We start from the raw sequence: 12,133 nt of genomic DNA on the forward strand, positions 1-12,133 counted from the left end.
GAACATTTGCAATTTAAATTTATTATTTTTTTTTTTATTTTTTCTAGTGTTTTTCTAAAAAAATGCAAATGCTCAATCGTGAAATATTTATTTGAAAGTTACTATTATAATTATTATTATTATTGAAAAGAGAATTGAATAAAAAATAATGAAGAGAGAACGTATTATGTAAATATTGGTTTGTTCTCTTGTTTGAATAAATAAAAAATCCGCTGATTAATAAATAAATTGTATGAGAAATAGGGGTTAAATATTTTATTATTAGCGGAAGTGTAGGAAAATGAAAGAAAATCAAAGTTAGTTTTACATTTATGTGGCACAAATGTAAACTGATATTTTTTGTTGATTTAATTATTTTTTTTTAATTAGATATTTTGTAAGTTTTTAAAAAACTGCGAAGAACATAATAAAATTAAGTGCGACAAAATAAAAAAAAAAGTAAATAAAACAAATAAGTCTGAGGTAATGCCTCGTAATCGTTAATTAATGAAGAAAAAAATATTTAAAAGACATTTATAATTCTTTTATATTAATTATTAAAAAAATGCAACTAATATAATAAATATATATAAATAAAAAAATTCCTCATTTTTACTTATTAATTTTTCTAATACGATTAATGTATTAACATTGTTATAAAAAGATTTATGTTTTGCCTTATTGTAAAATTATGTATCGTTTCTAATACGCTGTGAAAATATACATATAGATATATATATTTAAATCAATTGTATAGAAATATTTATTCTTAATTTATTTACGGCAGTAAAATTGAACTAAAAATGAACTTACCTTAGACTAAATTCTTCATTTCCGCAACGTATTGGACAGCAGCTTAAGTTCTAAATATAAAACTAATTTCTTATAAACTAAAGTCTTAATTATCTATTAATGGGAATATTTAAAAAAAAAAAAATTGGTATTCGTTTGATTGTTCTTTATTAAAAAATACAAACATCATTGAATTTATTGAGAAGTGATAAAAGCCTTGAAAATGAATATATACAAATTTATAAATAAATAAAAATAATAATCAAGCAGCTAAACATTTGATCTCTGAAGTATTACGATGTGTCATTTCAGAAACCCTAGGGGGTACAACAATTGGGTTCCTGAAATGTTTTTTGAACCAACATATCAATGCATCAAGATTATTGAACACTTGGTTGCGATATTTGAATCCCTGTGAGATAACAGTAACATACTCATGGTAACATCTTAATCGAGGCACGTACGACAGTAAAAATTTACCAGGATAATTTTTCGAAGCCGAAAAAATGTATGGAATACTAGCAGGATTTTTTCTCTTCTGTTCCTTTAATATTTGCTCAGCCTTTTCTTTGAATCCAAGAACCTCAGGGTGATAGTACTTAAATTTAAGTATTTCTACGACATTACTAGCCATTACGTTGATATATCTCGCAAGTATTTCATCCAGGTCTTCAAATTTTTCAGTGCCGATCCACAAACTTCGTCCCAATGAAAAAGAATTTGATTTATCTGTTTCAATTACATCAATGTACTGATAAATGTCATCAGTTACTTTCCAAGTGACTGTTAAATGATCGATTCCTTTGCTGCTGGGTCTGATAATAGCTTCCCCTTGATCCATAGTCTTTATCATCTTCTCAGCTTCAGCGAAACTTATATTGTGAAATGACGGATGGACAACAAGACGTGTAGTATAAATCGGCTGTTTACTTTTCCTGCTTTCTTTTTCTGCTCTTTTATCTTCTTCTTCAGCCTCTGTGTCGTAGTATAAGTCCTTAGCAGGTCGCCAGGTATTATTTACGTCAGCAAGATCGCTGCTTTTACTGGAACATTCGCTGCCGAATTGGTCTACATCAATTTTGATAATACGACAAGCTATCACTTGTTGGATATGCACCCGATCCTGAGGATTCGCGACATAATTATCAGATATATTTATAGAATTAAGGTATCCAGACACTCCATTGTCCAAACGAAGTCTAACGCCGACAGCTTTTCCTGGACAAGATCCCGTGTCAAAATGATTCCATACTTTAGTGAGTTCAACAAAATCATCCTTGGAACAGAATGGACACTTCCAGAGTCCAGTATCGTCATTTTTAACGGGGTGTGCTTGATCCAGTTGTGTAACTTTGGGTTTTTTGAATCTGAACCCAATAACTGTTGCCTGGACTAGTTTGCCGACGTAAAAAGTTTCTTGAGTCTCTTTGGTCAATAGAGTAAACATTTCTTCAGGAGATGGAGATTTATAGGGCACTCGTAGATCTTTGTAGCGGTAAGTTAATTCAGTTTGGACATCATAGAGAGTAGTAATTTTATTTCCAAAGCCTTGTCTCTCTAACTCGACGGCAAAAGCTTCGAGATCTAATTCCTGAAGCTTGTAGGGAGTTTTTATTATTTCTTCGATAGCTGTACCTGGATCTGCATTTTTGACCCCGTATTCCAGAGCATCGACGGCCATTTTACGCGCCCACTCGTACGTTTCTGGATGAATTCTCGTGCTGTCCAACACCTCAATGTAGATATCTGAGTTGTCGTCGAGAGTAGCCGTGTCTATTTTTATAAATCCAGCGCAATTCATAAAAACTTTAGGTCCCATATGGCACACAGTCACCAAATGAGTACGATTTTCCAATTTATTTTTTTTGCTTTTCAGTATTTTCAATAGAACCTGACTTTTTCTGGGGCCTAATCCACAAACGAATTGTAATAAATTTTTATTGTAAACTTTATTGCTGCTCAAGTCGACACCAATTTCATTGACTCTGTTGATAAATTCAGTATACAAGTCCACCAAAAGCTCTTCTTTTGAAAGTAAATCTTGAAGGGGATGGAATTTCAAGCAGAGCAAGTCTTCATCTGGATTACAAAGCTGCGAAAATTCCCCGAGAGGATTTTGTAGACGTCGCGCAAGTGAAATCGATTCTCTCAGTAGTGGAGGGAACTCGCGGAATTCAGCTACTCCTCTATTGCTGGTAGAAAATAACTTTGCTACATTAGAGTCACATATTTCAACTTTTATAGCAGGATACTGTTCTTTGACAGCAAGCTTTGCCAAGCATTCCCTGATGTCATTGGAAATTGTTTGAGCATCTCTGGATTCACCGCCAATTACTACAATATGAGGCTTATTTTTGCTGATGAAATTTCGCAGAGAAAGTAAATCAGCTTCTTTGAGATGTCTTTCGTTTTGGTTAAAACTATTCTTACGTTTTAACAAATGAGGCAATTTTAAAAAGTCAACGCATTCACCATCCGGAGCGACGATTGAAGCAAACGCAGCTTGATTGACATCTGGAACATAAGCGATTCCCATTGACCTGATGCCTTCTCCAGTGTTCCAAGCTTCGTCATCTTGGCCATTAAATTTGCATGTGTAGGGAGCAAATTTTATCCAGTTGAATAATTTGCGACAGCACAAGTACGTGATGGATTCCTTTGCTTCAGCGGTGATATTAGCTCTTAATTCATTCTTCAAATCTGGTATAACATATTTTTTAAAAGCCAATTCTACACTACCAGTACGTAAATCATTCCAGTCTTGGACATTTCTGTTGAATTCATCTTTGATGTATAGCTGCTTGAATTCACTGATAAAGTCTGAGCCGACAATGCCTTTAACGGTTTCGCTGAATGTGATCGTTATCAAACCATCAGCTTCAGCAGTCGATAACTTGAGCCACATATGATCAACAAGTTCACGAACTGGTTTGTCCTTCAAGTACTTCATGGTATAGATCGGATGACTTTCATCTATTCCTCTGATTCCTTTTTTAGTCGGGCGTACTGACAGCTTAGCACGATCCATGTAAATTTCACGAGCGCATTTTCGTACAATTGGTTCACGTGCCAGTTGGATGGCCACCATGTGCTGAACAGCTTTCAGAACTTCTTCTGTGGACTGGAAACTTCCCCCGAGATAGTCTTGCGCCACTACATCAGGATGAACTGGATGTTGATTGACTTCATGACGCTGATAATTGTCTTGTAAATTTTCAGCAAAGTGTTCAGGAGTGAGACCAAATTTTTTAGCAAAACTGCTGAGCCCGGCGCGGACATAAAGTGCGTAAGGTCCACTTCTGACGGCCTGCTTAAGAGTACAGTCATTTTTTTCAGTCTCTTCAGCATCTTCATCCCCAAGCGATGGATCTTCACTATTTTTTTCTTCAGCCTCCAAAAGATATTGTTGACGTTTCCTATTTTTTTCCTGTCGAGCTTCCATCTCCTTCTGTCTCAAGATTTCCTTCATTCGCGGAATGTCGCGACTGTAGTAGAGCATGAAATGATTATAAACGTCATTTCTCTCTTCGTTTGTTTGGACGTTCTTCAATCGCTCGATATCTTCGTCTTTGATAATCCTAATCTCATCTGGAAGTGACGCCTCAGGATTCTTCATTAATTCGTCCAATTGAAAATCTCTCATATTTTCAAACAACCTCAGCAATTTTTGTTTTCTCTGGTACAATTGACACCACTTAGCATCGAACTTGTACACTTTCCACAAATCATCGATATTTAATTCTGGTTTCACTAGTTCCTTGCGGTAAAAAGCTATAAAAGGAACTTCAAAGTTTTGATTGCGCATCAAATTCAACGCATTCTTTATTTTCTTCACAGTTTCTGGTCCTTTAGATCCTAAATTATTCATACCGCCTGAACAATCCGTAACTTGTTGCAAAATTTTTCGTTGTGTGAATGCATGCTTATAAATCCACTCTGCCTCTTCATCAAGCTCGTTGGAACCTTCAGGTACAGGAGTAATCGGCGTTGAGCGTAACTGCATTCTCTCAGGAATGTCCTTGCAACGGATCTCATGATCTAGGTCCGTATAGAATGAGCGTTTTAAATCACTAGGCTCATATATTTGGAAAATATTTTTGCCTGTAGGTTTTCTTGTACTCCTCTCATCTTCAGCTTCCTCATCTTCGTCTTCTGGAAACATGTCATCGTCGTACTGGTGTTGTACGGTGTCATAATCAAAGTCAACACCAAATATTTCCCTGGCCTGGTCCAGAGCTGAATCGCCTGCAGAAACATATTTCCTCTTGGGTATGGGCTTGTCATCATTGTCAACAATGAAATCATCGTCTGATGGAACACTTTGATCATCGTCGTCAAGATTGGATCCCTGATGCTCCGATTCGCGACTGGGACTTTGATTTTTAGTATCCTAAAATTTTTAATTATAAATTTGAATCCATGAAATAATTAAATAAAGTAAATTAAAATAATTATTATAGAAACTAAAATACTTACATCATCAATGCCATTTTCAAATAATTCATTAGCAATAGATTCTTTCTCAGTCCTTCCATTTTCGTCATCTTCGTCGTCAGATCCACCGGCTGGCATCTGCTTCAAACGTTTGAATCGTCGACGGTCAACAGTAATGCCCAAGTTTTCTTCAATCAAATCATAATCATCGTCCTCCAAACGATCATCAAAGTCATCGTCGTCGTCATGACTTTTCTTTCTTTTACTCCCGTTGACTTCATCGTCGGCTCCGTCACTTTTCTCATTTCCGCTGTTACGGCTTTCATCGTCGTCGTCGTCGTCGTCACAACTTTTTCGTCTTTTACTACCGTTGACTTCTCCATCGTCGTCACTTTCCTCACTACTACTGCTACTGCTACTGCTACTGCTACTGCTACTGCTACTGCTTTCATCATCATCTCCGTCACTTTCGCTGCTACTGCTTTCATCGTCGTCGCTTTCTATCACGTTATTCTTAAATCTCCTGTTTTCAACTTCTTCATACTCTTCAGTGTTCTTTAACTATAAATTAATAAAATAATATTTATTAAAAATAGTTTTCATTTTAAAAAATCACATTTCAAAAAGTCGCACCAAAAAAAAATTAATCTATTCACTTAAATTAAAAATTTATTTGACAATATTTAATTCAAAATAATTATTTGATCCACATTAAATTTAAAATTCGACTTAAATTATTTTTAAAAAATAAATAAAGAAAAAAAACTTACGAAATTCATTTTTGCAGCAATAATTTTTTGATGTAGATATTTTCAAAAAAAAAACACAAGTAACTTCTGTAACTACTATCAACTTAGATGTTAGAATAGTAACTTCTGTAACAATTATCAATAAGATAAAGTGTGATCGTGATCCTCAAAAGAGTACAGGACAACTAAACTGCATCAAGGTGCGAGTTGCACTTCAAATACCCAGCAAGTCCTTTTCGTTTAAAGATCCAAATTAAGGTAGAAGGGACACTTCTTACAAGTTCATTGGTCAGATGAATTTTACAAAATTTATGTGAATCTCATTAGTTACTTTAGAATAATGGTAACTCTAAGGAGACTGTGTATATTACAAAGAACAAACATTACGGCAGACTGGGTAATTACGCAGGTAATGAACTCATGACCCCTTGTACTGTATGAACCCTTACTTATTTATCTTGTAAGTGTTTTTAATCCTATAATGACTAAGAGTTTGTCTATCCTTAATTAACTAACCATTGGAGTTTATTATGTCGGTACTTAAATATTTTGTCCCTCAGGTGTGAAAAGGAAATAAATCACTAATTTACATCTCAGACAAGACGAATGGAAATTTTTTTATAGCAGAAGAAATTATTGGGATTATACGAGTATTTAAAATAAATAAATTACAAAATATGAGTGTTATTTAATTTTTAAGTTATCTTAATATATCAGGATATTTAGAGAAAAAAAAATAATTATTCTCCGTAAAATAATATTTTATATTTTTTCGTTTAATAGTAATGTTAAAAAGTAAATTTAAAATATATGTTTTCTATTAAAAGAAAATAAACCATTTTCTAGTGGATTTTTATGATTACTTGGATCGGTCTCAGGACATCTTTGACGTCATGTAGCCTAAGTGCTGTACAAATTGAAGACAATGTGTTTTCACTTGAAGACAAATATACATATATATATTTATTTTAGAAAACAGGAAAAAAGGATTTTAGGTCACACTGTAGAATAATTTTAGAAAATGTCAGTCTTAAGATTGGGCGGTCTTAAAAAAATTTTCGAATTTAACATTTATGATCACACGGAGAAAAACGGAGTTAAGAAATCTACGAATTTGAGACAAGAAGTTAAATCGCCGAAAAAATAATTATGCAGGACTGTAATTATTACTGCGATTATTGGTTTTATTGAAATTTTTGTGGTTTCGAGGCCGCTGCTGGGAATCCTACTCAATTTGAATTCCGACATCATTTTTCTCTAAATAATAAAGGAAAAGTTTAAATATCGACTTCTTATAGATCTTGTAAATAAATTTTAAAACGATTCTCAGGCTCTCTATCCCTCAGACAATTGCGCAAGAAGTATGCAATAGCCAGTAGAATAACTCAAGCGTCAATATGACAAGATTTAAGCCTTCTGTTTGGTAGTAATTTATATATATCGCGTTACTAAAACCAAAAGGGCGTATCTCAAAATATAGGCCCTTTTGGTTCTGCAGAACTTTACTTTTTTTTTTTTTTTTTTTTTTTTTTTTAATAAGTAATTTAGTAATTTGTTATATTTATTTTTTATATCATTTTATTTATTTCCATTCTTTTAATTGCCTCGAAACTTTTCATTCCCTGCTAGATCATTTGAATTTATATTTAAAATCCGAAATATTTTTTGAATTTATTGTAAATAGAATTTATAAAAAGTCTTATCAATTTTATAAAATCTTTTTGATAGACGAATGCGCATAACTTTTATATCTATATTTGTAATATATATATATATATATAAATATGAATATTAATTAATGCTCACATAGTGGCGTTGATTGGAGATACTTCAAATCACCATAAGCTACTGTATCTTTCCCAACTCCTTTTGGTAAGTTAGCATGCTTTGGTAGAATTATTTATTTAAATTTAATTATGGTTAAATAAAATAATTAATTTCCATAATTAAATTTAATCATTAGCACTTAATCCATTCGTAGGAGCTGTTGGTACGTACACGATTTTTTATTCCCTATTATTTTATTTAATGAACAGCAAAAATATTTAAATTTATAAAGATTCTTTGTAATTAAATTTAATATTTCTACAGAAAAATATAAAATCTTTATGAATTTAAGTTTATTATAAATGCCATCACAAACACATACACTTTAATTGTAATAAAAAATCCTATTTGTTTTATAATTACGCTTGATTTTTATACCTACTGAATTGAGCAATAAATTGAGTAATTAGTTATTAATTAATTAATTAATTAATTTTTTTTCAAATTCAGGTCAGAGAACGCAGTGTCAGAAGTGTACCGATGGGTCATTCGCATCGCGCGTCAAGGTCATCTTTAAGTGCTGGTACACCAGATAGTCTCAGTGACAATGAGAGCTCATTCAAATTGTCAACAAGAAAAACTAGTACTCCTTACAGAAGTGTCATTACACCAAGTAAGTACTCAATTAATCAGTAGGATGATTATATTTATGAATATACTTTATATAATTAAATTTAAATTAGGTGGCAGCCGTCCATCTAGCCGTCCAGCATCACGACCGGCATCAAGGCCAGCAAGTAGACCCAGTAGTAGACCAGCGTCAAGACAAGGTAGTAAACTACCAAGTCGATATGGTTCAACTCAATCATTAGATAGTACAGGTAATTATATTTTACTTTATTAAATATTTATTTAAGTATTTGACGTTTTATTTATATTTAATTTTGTTTAGATGAATCAGGTACTCCAAGTCGTATTCCACGAAGAACACTAGGTACAACTGGAACAACACCGACGTCAAGTCGACACAACAGTATTTCTGGAAGAAAATTAATTCCTCCAGTAAACGGGTCATCAACATCTCGACCTCGGACTCCCACTGGACTCGTAAGTCCTGCAAGCGGAGTCCCATCTAGGTAAGTTTTTATTACTTATATTTTTTATAAATAAAATCCTGCATTTAAATTTCACAGATAAAAAAAAAAACTAATATGCATTGCTCCAGATTTATTGACAGCGCAATAGATTTAACTGCATTATCAACTGCATTTAAAATTTTAAAAATAAATTAACACATCATTTATATTTATATTAATTAGCATAATAAAATATTTTAAATATTTAAAATTTAAAAAATAGTCGCGAGCCTTTAATTAAATAATTAATTTTTTACTGCTACTTTTTAATATTTTAATTTATTATTAAATTCGCTAGATTTTATTTAAAAAAAAAAAATTGAAAAACATAACAAACTGATCTAGAGTCATAACTAAAAATTTTTTTAGGCTTGGTTCGATTTATAGAACATCGAGTATCCCAACTCTTTCTGGTGCCGTAACACCAAATAGGTAAAGCGTAATTAATATAACTGGGAATTATAATTTATTTAATACGGTGTCGGGATAATAATAAAATAGGCTGCTTTAACTAATGGTTTATTTCTGATATATATATATATATATATATATATATATATATAAAAAGATAAAAATAAAACCACTTTCAATTAACATTTCCACTGTCTTGCTCTCTATAACTCTGGTGATGGTTTAGTCGCTCGCGGATTCCTGTGTACGTGGGACCAGATATTAAATCTCCTCAATCTACAACGAGTAATTTTTCAACTCATTCCACGCAAAGCAACCATTCTACAATTTCAACTGACTCCACTGGGTATGCCTGATCTGTCGCTAGTTTGTCATGTCCGTTTTCTTTCCTTGCATCATAAACTGAACTGATATTATTATTATTATTATTTTTCCCAAAACCAAAAAAAAAGTACCGTTTTAATGAGTGACAGCACAATTCCTTTACCCACTTTCAAATTATCAAATTATTTTTATTTAAAACAACCTCCGACTTTTATTATTATTTGTTTTTTTTTTTTTTTTTTTTTTTTTTGTATTTACCCTTACTGTTTATTTATCTAAATATCTATTTTATTTTGCTTTGAAATAATACTAACTCTCATAAATATATATCAGGGGCAGCTCTGTCTGTACCAGTTCAGCAACTAACTATTCATCAGCTATTAAATATGCTAGGTAACTAGCATCTGTCATTCATTGTTTAAATATTTACAAAATAATCATTTTTCAATTTTATGTCACGTAATCTAGCGATCCGTGGTCTTATTTTTAGTCACAATTTAAAAAATTTAGTTAAAGTAAAATTGACACTGAAATAATAATTTCTTAAAGTAGAAATTTAAATTTAAAAATGATTATTTTGTTTGCTTTATAAATAAATGCTTATAAAAATAGCTTGTAGAAAAATGTGATTGTCAAGAGTCTAAATGTCAACTGTAGTTTATCTTGGTGTAAATAATAATTAATTTATAAAAATTACTAATTATTATAATTAAATTATCTTAGGACACGAACACCTTCCAGTGGTTCATCGACGCCCTTGCCACCGGCGTCAAAATTATCGCGCAAACCTTCAGGAGCTTCAGATACTTCAGTCTCAGCTCTTCCAGTTTCATCACGCAAAGGAACCAAACCCACGGCCATTGATCAGAGAGCTCCATTTAGATTGTAATTAAAATTTAAAACTAAAAAAAAACTTTAAATCGTTTACGCGAGACGTATGTTTATATTATCATCAAAAAATTATCACAAATATCGTGTTTATAAATTAAAAAAAAAAAAAAAAAAAAATAGATTATCTTTGATCGAACTTTTCATACTGTTTTTAATCAAACGCAATGCCAGTAATTATTAAGAGCATCGCTAATAAATTGTTTACATTGTCTAAAAAAAAAAAAAAAAAACTAAAAAAAAATATTTAAAACGTAATTTTAAAAAAAAAAATATCGAAAAATAGAATTAACATATTTAAGTGTAGTGAAAATAATTTAAAAAATTATTAAAATTTCTATTTATCAAGCAAGTTTATTAAAATATATAAACTAACTTACATATTAATTAATATTGAGCCTCGTTTGACGAAATTATAAAAAGTTTAACGTTACTAAGTGACAACAGATTTATAAATAAATAAACTATTGTATAATATGATTTATTGGTCACAGAGATGAACTAAAGTCAGTTAATTAAAATATAAATAATAATAAATTTTTAAAATAAACTAACAAGTGTTCCTAATAGTACCGAATTTTCGTTACCGAACGAAATTAGTTCGTACAAACAAGCTAAAAAAGAAAAACAATCTCATTACACATTTGAATGCCATTTACATAAATAATATTTATAATTATCATTTATTAAATATTTAATTGTGTAATTAATTTACTTTTACTTAAAATAATTATTTGTTTAATCTTTATACTAAAACTTTGTTCCTAATTTTTTTTTCATATATTAAAAATTAAATTTAAATGTAATTGTAACTTTGAAAAGAGATTTTCTACGCGCGGGTACTGATCCGGTTCGGGGAAAAAAAAACATCAAATGGCAGACCCGCGCGTAGACTTCTGTAATTTTTGTTGTAAGAAAATTAATATTTACCATTACCTATTAATTTTTTATTGGAACAATTATGATCTGATAAAAAAAAAAAAGTTGAACTAATACGCGAGGTTGCGCTTAAGTTTAATGTTTTATTATTTTTTTTTTTAAATAAAATGTAATAATACCAATTGTCCTAAAAATTAAGAGCTAGAATATATAAGTGTTTAGATATTAACAAAATTGTTATTATTAAGTACTTTTTATTTTTGATTCTTTGCTGTCACGGACTAGAACATTTGCAATTTAAATTTATTATTTTTTTTTTTATTTTTTCTAGTGTTTTTCTAAAAAAATGCAAATGCTCAATCGTGAAATATTTATTTGAAAGTTACTATTATAATTATTATTATTATTGAAAAGAGAATTGAATAAAAAATAATGAAGAGAGAACGTATTATGTAAATATTGGTTTGTTCTCTTGTTTGAATAAATAAAAAATCCGCTGATTAATAAATAAATTGTATGAGAAATAGGGGTTAAATATTTTATTATTAGCGGAAGTGTAGGAAAATGAAAGAAAATCAAAGTTAGTTTTACATTTATGTGGCACAAATGTAAACTGATATTTTTTGTTGATTTAATTATTTTTTTTTAATTAGATATTTTGTAAGTTTTTAAAAAACTGCGAAGAACATAATAAAATTAAGTGCGACAAAATAAAAAAAAAAGTAAATAAAACAAATAAGTCTGAGGTAATGCCTCGTAATCGTTAATTAATGA

General features: G+C 30.7%; 2 protein-coding genes across 2 annotated transcripts; one reads left to right on the top strand and one right to left on the bottom strand.

The window, feature by feature from the left end:
• Positions 1-1,033: 1,033 nt before the first annotated feature.
• On the bottom strand, positions 1,034-7,205 carry LOC128668794 (transcription elongation factor SPT6-like). Its single transcript, XM_053742480.1, has 3 exons — positions 7,125-7,205; positions 5,248-5,766; positions 1,034-5,161 (listed from the first exon to the last, which is right to left on the bottom strand). Exons 1-3 carry the CDS (start codon positions 7,203-7,205, stop codon positions 1,034-1,036), a joined length of 4,728 nt encoding a protein of 1,575 aa, XP_053598455.1.
• Positions 7,206-8,219: 1,014 nt separating this feature from the next.
• LOC128668741 (uncharacterized protein DKFZp434B061-like) lies at positions 8,220-10,557 on the top strand. The gene is made up of 5 exons (XM_053742331.1): positions 8,220-8,394; positions 8,465-8,602; positions 8,674-8,857; positions 9,227-9,289; positions 10,316-10,557. Exons 1-5 carry the CDS (start codon positions 8,262-8,264, stop codon positions 10,479-10,481), a joined length of 684 nt encoding a protein of 227 aa, XP_053598306.1. The 5' UTR covers positions 8,220-8,261; the 3' UTR covers positions 10,482-10,557.
• Positions 10,558-12,133: the final 1,576 nt, after the last annotated feature.

This window comes from Microplitis demolitor, chromosome 10, assembly GCF_026212275.2.
Source record: "Microplitis demolitor isolate Queensland-Clemson2020A chromosome 10, iyMicDemo2.1a, whole genome shotgun sequence".
In the NCBI taxonomy this organism is placed as follows: Eukaryota; Metazoa; Arthropoda; class Insecta; order Hymenoptera; family Braconidae; genus Microplitis; species Microplitis demolitor.